General features: G+C 37.6%; 1 protein-coding gene across 1 annotated transcript in view; it reads right to left on the bottom strand.

The window, feature by feature from the left end:
* Positions 1–17,139, bottom strand: part of KAT6B (lysine acetyltransferase 6B) — a 188,297-nt gene that overhangs the window by 167,394 nt on the left and 3,764 nt on the right. The window contains 2 exon segments of the mRNA XM_004769363.3: positions 5,718–6,596; positions 9,715–9,784. Coding sequence (XP_004769420.2) covers positions 5,718–6,338 — 621 coding nt within the window. The 5' untranslated portion in view covers positions 6,339–6,596; positions 9,715–9,784.

Raw genomic sequence — 17,139 nt, 5'->3', positions numbered from 1 at the left:
TGAATAAAAATCTTTGCCATTCCAAATACAATCTGAATGAATCAGCCAACAGCCCTTAACTGTTATGTAACTTCAAAGCTTTAAAACAAAGATTTTCTTGGTACTGCAAGTATATCAGGTTTGGCTCTCGTAAGCCAAACAGGTACATGGAATACAAAGGTAAATTCCTGAAAGCTGCCGAAAACCCAGAATAGTCAAAACCCCACACCCTTAGTTACAGTCCCTGACGCTCGGAGGAAATAATGACACGAGGAAATCAGAAAACAGACTGATCTACATATAGATCTTCCAGGACAGCACCATGTGTTGTCTGTCGAAAAGGCAGCTCTGGTATCAAGTATGTCTACGATCCAGAGAGTTAAAAAGAATGTTTAAGACTCACTTTCAGGGGGTGCCTGGGTGGCTCAGTGGGTTAAAGCCTCTGCCTTCAGCTCAGGTCATGATCTCAGGGTCCTGGGATCAAGCCCTGCATCGGGCTCTCTGCTCAGCAGGGAGCCTTTCTGCCTGCCTCTGCCTACTTGTGATTTCTGTCAAATAAATAAATTTAAAAACAAAACAAAACAAAAAAAAAAAAACAACTTTAAACTATAAGACTCACTTTCGGTCAAAACTCCTCTGACATAATGTTGCTCCTTCTACCTGAAGCCTACTTCATTAGAAGTCTAGACAAGTCCCATCCTGATCAAAGCTCCAAAGTGGAACAAGCTGTCATGCCTCAGAGTCCAACAGAAAAGACTCATTCACTCTTCATTTTATCTTTCCCTTGACCCGACTAACTAGTCTGAGACAATCCAAGTGCTCTCAGTAATGCCTCAACAACTGGTATTATCTGCTCACAAAAGTCGTCCTCGGAGAGTCTGCTATGTGGAAAAACTACCGAAGCTTAATTATAGGAACAACATAAACTACAATATTTTTCCTTCCCAGACTCTGAAACAGCAGGTGTTTGATCCATCTAGCCTGCCACACCGTAACAGGTTTCTATCCGACGTTACTCATTCTAAAACTGACTTTCATCCACACCGATTCCAAATTTCGGGTAACATGAAGAGTGTATTTTATAATGTTTAGGGCTCTCTCCCACTTTCAGCTGGATACACATAGCTAAGCAGGCTTTGAGAAACGTGACATCTGCAATACAAAGGACACCGATTCAAAGGAAAACTAAGAAGGTCAACAGAGAGGAGGACACTTGGACTCTATAATTAGCAGATAAAAAATACACACATTTCTGCCAAAAAGATCCAGAGTCTGAGACTATGAACAATTCCCCTAGGGCCGAGGGACTTCTGGAAGCCTGCCACATCAAAGAACAATATAGACTAGTGAATGGTCCTTCACAAAGTACAGGCGATTGGAAAAGTCCCAGGGAAAGACAAGAAGGGTCTCTCTAGGGCAGGGATAATGGGACTGGAGAGGCGAGGACAAAGTGGAGAAAACCGAAGAAAGGGATCTAAAAATAAAGTTCTTTTATTTATGGCATTTACACAACACAAGAAAGTAATGTAGGATGTACACTAATCTTATGTTTACGGAAATATTTCATACTAATAACACTGCCAAAAGCCCTAATAAAGTATCTCCCTAAAAGGGAGTGGGGACAAACAGAATAACAACTGAACACGCCAGGACCACAAGTGATTTTTAACACCATTTTGTCTCTCAGCCTCATTTCAGATCATCTGTGTTCCTTTTTTTTTTTTTTTTTTTTAATTTATTTTTTTGACACAGAGAGATCACAAGTAGGCAGAGAGGCAGGCAGAGAGAAAGGAAGCAGGCTCCCCGCTGAGCAGAGAGCCCAATGCGGGGCTCGATCCCAGAACCCTGAGTTCATGACCTGAGCCGAAGGCAGAGGCTTTAACCCACTGAGCCAACCAGGTGCTCCCCGTGTTCCTTTTTAAACTCATCTTTACTTTTTCCTTATGGAGAGTATCACTGTTTTTATAATTCTGTCTGAAGGCTTCTGCAAGATTCTCATAGTTATTTCACTTCTTCAAGAAAAAAACGTCAAAAGCCCTACCTGATATTATTAGAAGCATCTCCCCTTCCAACTACAGCAGCCTAAAATGAGAGTTCCCATGTTATGTATTGTACTGGAAACAACAATATTTGATACGTAATACTATAGCCAAATATCGCCAATACAGTGAAAAACCAAGGAATCTGTTTAAAATTGAACTAAACGGATTTTGTAAAAATGCGAAAGCCCAAATATTCAAATGGAATCTTAGTGCTACAAAGTGTGTGGTGATAACTGAAGTCTCTCTTAGAATATTTGACTTTCCAAAGTCCTCATAATCTGACCTAATTGAGCTTTACCACTTTTAATGAGAAACACTAATACTATCCTTTAGGAGTTCCCTCACCAAGTCAAAGATAAAGTTTTATCTTCGGTGGCTTAATTCATTTCCATATCACCTCACCAAAGAGAGCTTTCTTAAATAAATACAAAGAAGTTATGCTAAGGAGCCAGTGTGGTAATATCCAATTTGAATTCTAGACTATCAGGAGATGTGCAATTACATTTCAGAAAGGAAGGAGCCCTTCTATTTTAACATGCATTGTATTCCTCCTAGCAGCCATGCATAGGAATGATGATGATGTTAAATCTAATTAGACACAGATTTACTACTTTCCTTCCTGCTTTCCCATATTGCTAATATTATAAATAGTACTTGCTTTAAAAATGGTAAGAAGCTCACCACAACTACCAGATTTAAAATGCCAGAAATCTATTTGTTGAGGAAAAGCTGCTTCTGAACACCTGAGGAAATGAAGAGATACTTTTACTGTTAATGAAAAGCCACAACCATTGACCAGTATACAGCCCAACGGTAAAGATGTCTGGAGTCACACTGTCTCCTCAGCATCTTGGCTTCACCACTCAACAGTTCCATCAGTGATCTTGAGCAAATTACTTAGGCTTTGAGCCTCACTTTTTCATGTACAAAATAAGAATAATAACCCTATGGCCCTCACAGTTATTGTGTAGGTCAAGGAGATAATAAATGTAAAGCACTTGGAATATTGCCAGCATTTAAGTGTTAAGAAATGTCAGTTATTATTTTCACCATTTTGGTTTTCATTTTCACAATTAAATGAAGCTACTCAGCAAAAGCTACTAGAGCCTTAAGGGCTTCCCTGAGACACCTCAGTTGGCTAAACTGTGAGAAGACTCCATCTCTGTACAAACAGAGTCATTTATACCATAAACGTCCTTTCACAATACAAACACTACAGACTTCTGGCACATCAAGAACAACAATAATCTGCCCTTTGAATGTAGTAGAGAAAAGTCCTATATACACGAAACCATAGTGCAACCAGTCTACATTCAGATCCACGTTCAGCGCCTATAAAGTAACAATAATCAAAAGCCAACAACTAGCACATTACGCTTACGCTTTTAGTATAAGAAAACAGCAAATATTTTCTAGAGTACTAAAATATTCACATTGGCTGTTTGACATTTTGGATCCCTCTGAGAATCGGATAAGATAAAAACAAGACAAACAAACAAAAAACCACAATAGACCCTAACCTCGGAAAAACGTGTGGATACAGATGACTTTATACTCAATTTCTGGGGATGTGTGACCCATCTATCTCAAGCTCATTCATGGGCCCAGGTTAAGAATTTCTACTACATTTACTTATAAGTCTACATGGTTGTAAACTATTTACCACTTGTAATCTCAAAGGGCAATATTACATTTTCAAGGAAAAATACTACTGCAATATATAATACAAACAATACAACTGCTTATGGTCAAATTGATTTGGTATGACTTTTATTAAGCTTTATTTGTTCTTTTCTAAGAATTAGCTTATGATTAAATCACTACACAATTGATCTCCAAATTCCATCAAGTAAAAATTTTAGGACACATTTTCTCTGGTTTCCTTGTTCAATGATGATGCTAACTGGACAATATAAAAAGATCAGCATCACAGAGCAGTAACAATTGCAGGCTAAGCAATAAATTACTCTGTTCTCAATCCTAGATACTTTCAGACGTGAATTTTCCTTTAGACTAAAAATACTTCCATACAGATGCTGCATGAAAAAAAAAGATAAGGTTAGCAAGAAATGATGGGCAAGGTTAAAGAGAAGAATAGGAAAGTGACTGTGGAAAATTTACAGCGATTTCTATTACAAGTAAAGATATCCCCTGGATCACAAAGTTATTGAAACATACTATTAAGGTGACTAAAGCTGCCTGAATTAGTCCATGTACTTGGTAATTATCAGACCTTAATATACCTCAGGGTAATGTACAGGTTTTAAAAACAAAGATACCCAAATCCAGCAAGAAGTGGCTCTACATTCCGTTAAGGAATTTGCCCATGGTGTGTAAGTGTTTATAAAAATATTTAATGAGAAACAGAAGTGCTTAATGTGGCTCTGTCAGACACAGCAATTAGGATTTGAGTCACTCAATGTATTTTTTTTGAAACAAATGTTATTAAAAAAAATTTTTCTCTGTAGGTTTACTTCTTTTTTTATGCCCATTTTCTCACAAAGAATTGAGGGTTGGTTACAAAACACAGATGCCACCCAAAGAGAAACTAATCTGAGGAAAACTAACAAAATAAAAATACAATTAAGAAGCAAATGCTAGGGTTTCGATTAATCTGTGGAAGGCAAATGACCTGGTCCTACCCAGTTTCTGGAGCTAGGATCCCATCAGCTTAAACAACTGAGAGAAGCAGAGACCATCTCAAGAGCTGGCAGTATCCAGAAGAGGAAAAACAAGCCATCGGCTGCACAACTTTTCTTAACACTTGTGTCTCCATCACTTCTAGAAATGTAGTCAACACATACAACCACTTTTTCTAAAAACAGTGAAGGCCTGAATATAAACAGTTTGTTCTACTTTGGTTTTAGTTTGGGAGGTAACTTCAGTAGCTTTGAAATGAAACAAAAATCGTACTCCAATACTTAAAATTGTTGTGGTCACTTAAAGAGGAATCTGTCACGTGTGTGTGTGTGTGTGTGTGTGTGTGTGTGTGCGCGCACGCGCGCATTACAGAAATAACGTAAGACCCAGAGAAACAAAAGAGTATGAGAAAGATACAGTATGAGGCAAAATGAACATTCACTTTCTCCCACTGAGAAGTAGACAACAATAAATGACTTTAAATAGGCAAGATTTGGGTCACATATTAAAACAATTTCAGCGATGCCCAGGTTATGAGTATGAGTATTAACAAACAAAAATAGTCTTACAAAAATTAATTATACCTAAAGTCTCTGAAAAAATAGTTTAATTAAAAAAAGATTTTATTTAATTATAGAGAGAAATCCTCAATAAAGTGGAAAAAGTAAACTATAAATAATTTTAAATTTTAAGAGCAAAAAATACATGATAGCCTTTTTTTTTTTAATATATATGGTCCTGCCTTGATGAAGGAGGATTTAATTTATCTATCCAGGTCCCTTCAAGTACTCACCAATTCGTTTAAAAAACAAATCACATAATCATCACATTGAATTCTTCATCGACCAGTGAGGAAGCTCTTATTTTTACACAGTAAAATAGTATAGAACAATTTATATCATAAACAATGCATACATTTTAAAATATGGAAGCCTGCTTTTAAGGCAGTTAACTTTATTCAACTTCACTTGGAACTTTTGTCCATACAAAATTTAACTGAAACTGTGCATGTCAGATAGGCAATATTTAGAATGTATTAACCTTCTCTTCACTTACCTGGTCCTTCTCATGGGGTAGAAGGCTGACAGGTGGTAGTGAGGATGGGAAAGCACTGGGGTATTTGGGAGCCCCCTTGCCATCTAAGCTTCCGTAATTGACCCTGTACTGTGGTCCATCTTTCAGTAATCTCCCATTGTTCACTGCGCGTTTAGCCCCTAGTCGCAGCCGCTGCTGAAAGGCTGGGTTGTTGGTGGTGCTTGTGAGATCACTTTGACTTCTGAGATATTTCTCGATGTTCTTCAGTGAGGAGCCATTTGGTTCCTCAAGCCCTTCAATTGCTCTCCTTAAAAGTTTATTCCAATCCACATTGCGGAGATCATTACATGATCCCCTAGACCCCTTGGTTGACTTAGGAAAAGTGCCTGGTTTAACTGATGAAAAGCGCCCAGGGTTGTCTGGGTCCTTATAGGAGGCAAGGCCTTTGTTGGTGACTTTGAGAACTGAGCCATCCTGAACACTGAGTTCCAGCTGCTCAGAGACTGTCTTCTTATCCAACCCATGGGAAGTGCTGACTGCATGGCAGATTCTCTCTTCAGAGGGCCTTTGCTTTTGCTTTTTTATTTTTTGTATAGCTTCAAGAATCCACTCTGTATAAAGTGGGTTTGCAAGTTTTACCATGGTTGACAAATGACTTCTTCAATACCAAAGTTACCCATAGAGGTTCTCCTTGTATTTAACAGGACTTGAACATTTGAAAGTCATTTACGACTCAACAAATGGGCAGAATATTCCAGACCTTATTAAGCAAAACCTCACAAACATCCATCCTTAAGAGATTAAAAACAGGACACACAGGCAATGTTGATAGTTGTCTTATTTTACCAACAGGAAAGACTGCATTCTCCCGAAGAACATCTTTAATAAGGAAATCAAGACCTTAAAGGATAAAAAGGGGAAATAGCCTCTTAATAATGGAACTTCTAAAAATAAAAGACTCTTCTTACTTTTAAGATGCAAAAGGACCACAGAAGTAATGACAGGCAGGTAATTATGTAACAAAGCCACAGTGACTGTATTTCCTAACCAGAAATTGGGTCATAGTCTGAGAAGGAAATTTTTTTAGGATTTTCACTTGTTATTTATACAAAGTCATTTATGGGGCATTTAAAAGATCACACCTATGTTATTTATTTAATGGATTAACCTTTATTGAAATTAATAAAATTACATGAGTAGTTCAAGATATATGTCTATCATAAACATAAAACCAACCTCAAAGAGTAAGTCTATAACACAAAAACTCTGATGAAACTACAATGACCCTTGAACAATGCAGGGGATTATCAAAAAAATCTATGTATAACTTCTGACTCCCCCAAAACTTAACCACTAATAGCCTACTGTTAACTGGAAAACTTACCAACAATATTAAACAGTTAATAAGTTTTGTATATTATATGTACTATACGCTGTATTTTTATAATAACGTAACCCTGAGAAAAGAGAATATAAGAAAATCACAAGGACAAGAAAATACATTTACAGTACTCTATTTGTCAAAAAAAAAAAAAAAGAAAAAAAAATCAAAGTGTAAGTGGATCCACACAGTTCAAACCCATGTTGTTCAAGGGTCAACTGTACATGAACCTTAGTTCAAGAAATCTTAAACTTGGGGGGAAAAAAGGGCAAAAATCCTGATTCTTCTACTTCAGCTAGATATTGTATTTCCCAAGTTTCAAATGTAAGAAAATTTCCCATCTAGCCACTTCTACAGAATCATACCTCTCATCCCTTTGCAAAGGGTCTTATGACACTCTCTAATCCACAGGCTGGAAAACTCAAACTAGTATGGTAACATAACCCTTCATCTTTTAAGTAACATACTATTCTAAGTATCTTAATACCTGCCCAATACAAGGACGGTTCACACAAATCTGATTCCAGGTAAACAGTTGCTCCCTGAAAGCCTCTGGTGTGCATCAAAACCACCCTACATCTCTAATCTGTATTGAACCTGCGACAAAGTGCCCTGGCCCGGGAGTTGGGTCAGATCCGGTCTCTAATCTTGCCTTCCACTGGTAATATTCACATCTGAACTCTTTTTATAGTTTCAAGTTTACAAAGTATGCTCACATGTAATTTGTCATTTAATCTGCCAGACATCTCTATGAGCAAACTGAGGTTCAGGGGAAGATGGAACTCACTCATGGTAACAGTCTATAGTCTATAGCCTAAACTTAAGGCTAAATTGCCATTATGCTAAAATCTAAGTCCCGTGCTATCTTCACCTGAGCCACAATTTCTTCTGAAATCAGACTAATGGTATGAACACCTGCTCTACCAACATCTATCGAAGAAACCCTGGTTAATGACACATTTCAGTCACCTTACCTGTAGGGCAATAATAGTAAATCCCTCACTGGAGTGCTGAGAGAATTAAGTGAATATGCCATCTAATATTCAACATATAGTAACTATCATCACTTCCCATTAAAGCAACTGTCTGTACAGTTTGAAAAATGCTTCATTAAAAAAACTAAATGTATCTCTGGTTATTTATTTAACCTATCTACAAGGGAAAAATAACACCTTTCCTCAAAGCTAGCCAGATACAATGACAAACGTAACATTTGCTCTGTTGCTGAAAAACTGGGCCACTGAACTACACTTGCTCAGTCAGCCTGAAAGAGGCAGTTTAAAAAGGATTGTCCTCTCTTTGCAGTCAGTAAACTGTATGTTCACTTCATTTTTTTTCCCCTCGGGATTCAGAAACTTGGGGCTAAAGGGACTGAAGAGGTCATCCCATCTAATCTCTAGTTATCTAGTAAAAGATTCCTCGTTCAATAACCCCAACAAATGGGCCATCAAATCTTAAAATACTTCCAGTGACAGAGAATTTATTACTTTTTGAGACAGTTCATACCACTACTGGACAGCTCTAACTGTCATAATATATTCCTTGCTGACAAGACCCAAAATCTATCTTCCTAGAACTTCTACCCTCTAGTCTTGGTTTCCCTAAAACAATCCCAAGAAATTCTTACTAACTCTTTAATGTAACAGGCCTTCAAATATTTGAAAATAAGAATCTTTTGAAAACCACTAAAACTGAACTTCCCCTACCTCCCGCCCCACTTTAGACCACTCTTATTCCAGTTTCTTAACACTTGCACATCACGTGGTTGCCAAGCACTTCCTTCTTTTCGTTGCTCACTAGTTTGGCTAATGTCCATCTTAAATCTGGCAGTCCAGGCATTATCCAAGCATAAATGTAATCTTAACAGCCTTGCCACACAACTGACTCATGCTAAGCATACAGTCCAAATAAAAATCCCAGCTCTTCTTTCAAAAATGCGGTCAAGCTGAGTCTTTCCATTCTCTTCCTTGCGCAAATATAAATGCTGGGACTTAAAATTTATTACGGTTCAAGTTCATTTTGTTGATTTGAGTCTATCTTCCAATCTGTTAGATCTTTTTGAATCTTGATTCTGTCATCTATGTCATCTGCAAATCTAGTAAGTGCTCCCCTCTGTCATTATATAAACCACTAAAAAAAAAAAATGTTAGACTTGGAATATGGTGTGTTTAGGAATAAAACCACTGGCTTTCATAGTGCAACTACTTTCAAGATAGAACATGGGAATCACTGTGTGTTAAGTTTAGAATAGGACACATCTTTCCAAAGTAAAACGGTCTGGGACAAATTTCCATTAGAAGACATTTCACTATGTTCATGTAATTATTTCACCTTTTATTGTTTACTCAGGATGAATCCACTCATTTAATTTGATTGCACAAAATACAACTGCAGGAAGCAGGAGGAGAGGTCACAGAAAAGTGTCCAATATCGCAAAAGTGCTCTCAGGCATTTTGGTTACACAAGTAAATGAACATACCTTAAAACAAAAACTAGTAAAAACTCAAAATATACCTTCATGACAAGGTATTACCACTATTTTACATATAATCAACAGAATCATGCATATCCATTTAACAACACATTTCAGTAAGACTGACATTCTGTATCTTAAAAATATAAAATAAGGGAAAATACCAGAATTGGAACTCCAAATGTATTAACAGTCCATGACAAAAAAGAAGATTGTCCAGATCTTCAAGCAAATCTGCCAAAGGAAAAAAAGTAAATGTTAATCTGGGCATAAAGACATCCTTCCAATTCAGGAACCATCTATGGATCTTCACAACTATCCAATACAAACAACTGCAATGAGTTTATCAGCACTTTACTCTTGGTGCTATATTAACTCTTTCCTACCACTTAAGGGTATTTTAAAAAAATGGTTCAGGACAGGAAATGAAACCCCACAGCCATGCTTAAAGAGAAAAATTTTGCTCTTAAGACCACATGTGTTTTCCAAATTTTAAAAATCAGGTTGTGATAGGAGCACCTGGGTGGCCCAGTCGGTTAAGTATCCAACTCGATCTCAGCTCTGGTTCTGATCTCAAGATTGTGAGTTCAAGCCCCACACTGGGCGTGGAGCCTACTCCAAAATAAAACCAGGCTGTGACAAAGTCTAAGAAAGAATCTCACCACGGGGGGGGGGGATCTTGGTATTGCTCAAAAAGTCAGGCAGGTATAACATTTTGTCCGAAAACAAAAAAATCAAATGTTGTTTGAAACTCAGTTATTAACTTTCCAGAAAACGTTCACAATTTGTCCCAAAGGTCACCTTTCATCTATGTACTGACTGGACAATCAACAAGATACGGCCAATACCTGCACCTAAGAGAAGACTATACCAGTTTCCACAAGAATAAGTATATACTGGCACACATCACACTTCAGACAATAGTGATCATTTTCACTTCAAAGACAAAAAATAAATTTAAAACAACAATGTGAATAATTACATTGGATCTTATATACAAAACAACGAAGCAACCTTAGATCCTCCTTCTCCCCTCCCCCAGTGCGACAGACACACACACCCCACTCCTCAATTTAATCTCAAAATTAGCTCTCATCTGACACCAACCAACAGAGTTAATTAGGCAGAAGCAGATGTAACTCAGCAGCTCTATGCTACAACCAGAATCAGTGTTAAAGCATACACACACACACACACACACACACACAGCTAGGAGAGGAACAAAATCAGTAGTCGCTTATCTGTAGCCAATTCTCAACTGAACACATGTATATTATCCACTTTGTGTATTATCCACTGCAAATTTTTTTAATCTTAGGCGGTTTTGTTACTGACATCCCACTGCCCCACTGTAAATTGGTATACAGTAAGAGAATAGATTGAAAACCAATTTAATTTTAGTCTAAGCAGTATCTAACTAGAAAGACAAGTCTACAGGAAAAGATGCGTAATTTATTCAAAAGCCAAAAAGAAAGGATTTTTTCCCCCTGATTTGGAATTATCCACACCACCTCTCTTTTTCAGAGCACTAGGATTTGTTTCACATGCAGACAGGACATTCTATCAGAAGTACAACCCTAAAAATCATTATCCTTTTTTCATTTTTTTCAGTAAAATGGAAGTTGGACTAAAAGGCTATCAAAAAGGAATGAATCATTCCAAATTAATTCTGGGGACTCATGCAACATCAAATTAAATTATTCTATTTTCTAAGGTTTTGAATCACTTTATTTTTAACTACAAAATAATATCAGTAAATTATATGGTTGTATGGATGTATTTACATCATTCATTACAAACTATTTGAAAGAGATCTAGAGAAATGCTTAGTCCAACACGCGCTTTTGGCTTCATTAGTATTATATAAATATCAACACTATTCAGAAATATTCATGTCAGCATAAGAGGAGTCAAAATACCCTGGATCATAAATATTATGTGAAACCTCCTCGATGCTTTCACTAAAGCTGTGTGTTGTTTCAAAATCAATGTCATAACACTTGAGTCATATCACAGATGAGCCAAAAACAGTGGTTAAAAAAAATAAGGATTAACAATAGAGTTTACTCTTTTATCATCCTGGGTTTTACTTGCTAACAGTTATTTTTAGCTTTCCCACTTTTATATGCTCCTGGATTTTTTCACAGCTTATTATGTAACTGAGTGAGGATCCACACATCTTAACAGTATCTTCTGAAACAGAACATACACTGCTTAAGGGAAGAGACCTTAACTTTTTTCCTTGTCTAACCACTCAGCACAGGCTATCTGCATACCTGCTCAAAGCGGTGTCCAAAGTTAATATCTGCTGTCTGACATCAAACATCATCCCATTTGTTAACTCAAATCCTGGATATATCTATTTCCCCAAAAATTAATGCTCAAGGCCCCGAATATACGAACTGGAAGGAGAGGATACAAATACTAACAAAGAACAACCAACAACATTTAGCAAGACATTCCCTGTATGCAGCCTTATGGTAGGTGGTAGAGGCATAAGAAGCAATTCAGAAACAAAGCACTGTTTGATAGGTCTTCGAAAAGCTAAAAAGGAAATTGCCATAAGACCCTACAATTCAAGCGGACACCTACGTGGCTCAGTGGGTTAAAGCCTCTGTCTTCAGCTCAGGTCATGATCCCAGGGTTCTGGGATCGAGCTCCACATCAGGCTCTCTGCTCAGCAGGGAGCCTGCTTCCCCCCCTCTCTCTCTCTGCCTGCCTCTCTGCCTACTTGTGATCTGTCAATAAATAAAATCTTTAAAAAAAAAAAAAAAAAAAGACCCTACAATTCAACATGTAGGTTTATACCCTGATGAACTGAAAACAGATACTCTAGTAAGTATACATACACACCTGTTCATAACAACACTATTCTCAATAGTCAGAAAGTGGACACAGACCAGAATGTCCATCGACAGCTGAATGCAAACTGGGTGAAGGGTATTAAGAAGGGCATGCAATGGAATGAACACTGGGTGTTAGACACAACTGAATCACTGAACTCTACCTCTGAAACTAATCATACAGCATATGTTAATTAACTGAATTTAAATAAAATAAAAAATTTTTTAAAGAAAAAAATTTTTTAAAAAAACAGTTGAATAGATTAACAAAAGATGATATATCCATGCAGTGGAATATTATTCAGTCATAAAAAGAAAAACGCTGATATATGCTATAGTATGGATGAACCTTAAAAATATGTTGCAAAAGAAGCCAGACACAAAAAGTCACATATGGTTTAACTCCATTTATATGAAACATCCAGAACAGATAGATTGGTGGGGCCTGGGGAGTGGAGGGATGAAGAGGAACTGCTTAACGGGTAAGGGATTTTATCTTAGATTGATGAAAATATTTTGAAACTAGATAGAGCTGGTGGTCACACAACACCAGGATTTACTAAATACAACCGAACTGTTCACTTTAAGTGGTTAAATTTATGTTATGCAAATTTCACCTCAGTAAGTCATTTTATAAAAAAGAGCACTAACTATAATACCAACCATTTTCTGACACCTACTGCAGGCCAGACACTTCACATACGCTGTCAGTACACACACATAGGTATCAGTAAACCTTAAAACAACTCTGTAAGGTAGCACTGTTGCCTGATCTTGCAAAAGTAAAACTGAGACATGACTTGCTTAAGGCTTCAGACCACTAAGTCTGAAGAATTTACTTCCAATGCTCAAACCTAAAGTCTTTCCTATGTCTCCACTGGCTTTCAAATAAGAATCCTTGGACATCTTGTGAGAAAGTGCCTCAAGTTATCACCTGCATTACGTTCAACACTAAGGTCACATTAAGTCCTTGCACCCAACAAAGGAGCTCCATTTTAATTGTCCCATTCATACTAGGCTTCTGAAGAGTCACTTCACAGAAAGGGTTCCTCCAACTACAGCAGGGAAAAAGTCTGGAAACCACTGTGACTTTCCCTTGCCGAGTGGGGAGAACACCCCTTGGGTGGGTGGGACGTAAACTGGACCTTGAAATTGGGACAACCGCCCAGTTTCGTAATCCAAATGAAATGAAAATTTAAGTCCTTCATGGGCCAGCAAAAACTAACACCATCTCACAGAAAGCCCTACATCTCTTTGTCTTACAGGAAGCTTTTAGCTATCTTAATATTTTAGCATTCATTTCCCATTTTGTATTATGCTTATTTGTATACTGACCTCATCTCCCTTACTAGAACCGTGAAATTCTTAAGAGCAGGATTCAGGTCTGATTTCACCTTTGTATGCCCTTAGATTTCCGAGAACCACTACGTGAACATAAGAGGGGTGCCGTGCCTATCTGCTAGATGGCCACATCAGGGAACAAATGAAGGGAATCTAGCAGAGGGCACAGGAGCTAAGAATGAACTGCCTTAAAAAAAAAAAAGGACACCAAGTCCATATGCATGTGTTGAAGAGAAAAAGAAATAAAGTTGGATGTAACAAAAACCAGGCTGAGGCGTGTGAACGTGACAGATGAATAGGAAGCCAATGCAGAAGTAGACACAATACAGCACAGTGAAGTGCACCCACGCACGTGCACAAATTTGTTCAATCTCTGAATCTCTCTGGCAATAGTATCCATCCAGTGTAAGTTGGAGGGAAGGATGACTGAACAAACTAAAGCAACCAGGGCTTCATCTTTCCCAAGATCAATCTTGTTCAACTTATATTTATGAGCCTAACTCAGCAGCAAGCCCAGAGTAGGCACTCAATAAATGTTAATTGAATTGAATATTTAATTCCCCATTTTGGGGGAATAATACTAAATTCTTTCTCACTGCTCATTAACATCGAGAGTTTTCAATTCACAAGCTAATAATGTTTTCCAAGGATTTCTAAGAGGCTAAATCACCATGAAAATTATCATTTCAACTAATACATATTATATTAATTGGAAGTTTAATTTTTCATGTCATGCTTCCTAGTTGACAATATCCTTGTTATGTCATTAAACTGTAATTGTGTAAATCTGCTTCAACAAACAATAACTGAACCATCAATAAACTATTATGACTTCCATAATCCTTAGCAAAGATTAGTTTCAACATCATCATCACAAATTAGTAGAGACATGCCCCAAATCTCCTGGTGAAGCCCAAGAATTAGGTTTGCGAAGTCATCCCTACATTTACGTGCTCAATAGTTTCAGTCTCTAAACTTTAATCACACTGTTAGGAACCTCACAGGAAATTTGATCCCTTGTAAAACAGAGGATTTTAGAGACAAGATGAAAAGTCATTTGAAGTCATCAGGCCTTTGGAGCCAGGGTACACTGATTAATAATGATGATATTATAACTAAGCACTCTCACTTAAGAAATAATCAACTAAATTTAGAATGTCTTTTTTTGGCATTCAAAAATTCCTATTCAACCCTAGATTTCTTCCTAATTATAAATTAGCTTTAACCAGGTTTTAATGATAAAGACTGAGAACAATGTATTGAGAAAAAAAATCTGACACCTGAATTTTTAAAAGATTTTGAAAATACAGATCATATAAGAATTCTGTATTAGTTTTATTACAGATACCTTCAAAAAGGATAGCCTGTAGAGCCTGAAAACCAATTAGGGTTCCCCTTTGAGAACCTCAAGATAACTACAGATCTAGGGGCACCTGGGTGGCTCAGTCGGTTAAGCCACTGCCTTCAGGTCATGTTATGATCCCAGGGTCCTGGGATGGAGACCCGAGCTGGGCTCCCTGCTCCGCAGAGAGCTTGTTTCTCCCTCTCCCTCTGCCTACCTCTGTCAAATAAATAAATAAAATCTTAAGAAAAAAAAAATCCTACAGATCTATTTTTAAAAATGAACACATGTACATATAGTCATTTGTATACAATCTCAAGGGTTTACAGGACCTCTTTCACCTATACCAAGACCCCTTAAGGCCCACTAACTACTCCACTTACTTTAATATACCGAGAGGTCAATAATTTTATTGAGTTTCAAAGTAACTATCTCTACATGTGCCTTTTTTTTTTTTAAATTCTATGAGAAGGCACCTGGGTGGCTCAGTGGGTTAAGCCTCTGCCTTCCGGCTCAGGTCATGATCTCAGGGTCCTGGGATGGAGTTGCACATCAGGCTCTCTGCACGGCAGGGAGCCTGCTTCCTCCGCTCTCTCTCTCTCTCTCTCTGCCTGCCCACTTGTAATCTCTCTCTGTGAAATAAATAAAATCTTGAAAAAAAATTTAAAATAAAAATAAAGATTCTATGTGAGAGAGAGCACAAGTGGTGGGTGGGGCCAGGGTGGAGGGAGTAGAGGAAGAAGCAGACTCCCCAGGGAGTCTAAGTGACCCTGGGGCTTGATCCCAGGACCCTGAAATCTGAGCAGAAGGCAGACGTTTAACCAACGGAGCCACCTGGGCACGCCTCTGTATGCTTTCATGAGGGCATGTTACATTTTAAGTAAGAGTCACTTTCATTGGTTTGGGATATTATCAATTAGAGGTCTGAAATCTTATTCAACAAGGAGGTGTGCCATGATGGGACATTATCTAAAGAGTTCAGGGATCAAGTCCCCACTCTGCCAGCTATCTAAGCTGTGGGATACTGGACATGTTAATGAATCTAAGTCTCTGTTTTGTCCTTTGTGAAAAAGATTAAACACCCCTGTTTGGCAGAACTGTTAAGAGGAATAACTGAGATAACAAATAGAGAACCAAGGATGGTGGCAGACACATAGCAGAACACAATAAAATACTAGCTCATAAAGGGAAAAAGGGCAATACAGTCAGCTGGAGACCCGTAAAATCTAATCTGGCTGAACTTCTGTCTATATGACCATTTTCTCCTAAGAGACAGGGGAAGTCAGCACCTGGCCCTTAGTTATAGTTGTGGACAAGTAAAAATTCAAGAGAGCGCACAGAAGTGAACAAAGGCAAAAACAGATTTGTAATGGCAAGGATAGGGTCAAGAACAGTGTATTTTACTCATAATCATACATCTTTTAAGGTCAATAAAGCTTTTAGAAGATAATACCACATAAGAGAATATATTCTTGACCTGAGGGTAGGAAAAGAGTCTTAAAACAAGACACAAAAAGCACTAACCATAAAGAAAAGACCAATAAATTTGACTCCATTAAAATTAAGAACTTCTGTTAATTAAAAGACACCATAAAGTAAGTGAAAAGGCAAGCCATAGGATGGAAGTAGGCATTTGCAACATACACACATGACAAAATAAATAAAAACTTCAAAATACCAATAAAAGACACAAGGCCCAATTTAAAAAATAGGTAAGTAAGGGGCAGACTTGAACAGGAATTTTTACAAATGAGGAAATCCAAACAGTCCATTAATATATGGAAAGCTATTCAATCTGATTACTAACCAGTTAAATGCAAAGTTTACCAGACTGGCTTATCTGAAAAGCCACCAAATCTGAGATGTGAAGAGGACAAGAAGCACTGGAATTCTCATATATCACAGAAGGGAGTGTGGTCTGGTACAACACTTTGGAAACCAGCTTGACCAGTCAGTACCTAGTCAAGTTGAAGACAAGCATACCTCATGACTAGAGCAACCATACAACTCATCATTCCAAACACTTTTGAGCATTAATGTTGTATTAATAATTACACTGCGAA

The sequence above is a fragment of the Mustela putorius genome, unplaced genomic scaffold (assembly GCF_011764305.1).
Source record: "Mustela putorius furo isolate JIRA1106 unplaced genomic scaffold, ASM1176430v1.1 tig00000698_pilon_pilon_pilon, whole genome shotgun sequence".
NCBI classification, from domain to species: Eukaryota; Metazoa; Chordata; class Mammalia; order Carnivora; family Mustelidae; genus Mustela; species Mustela putorius.
This window is presented reverse-complemented; position numbering and strand designations above follow the sequence as displayed.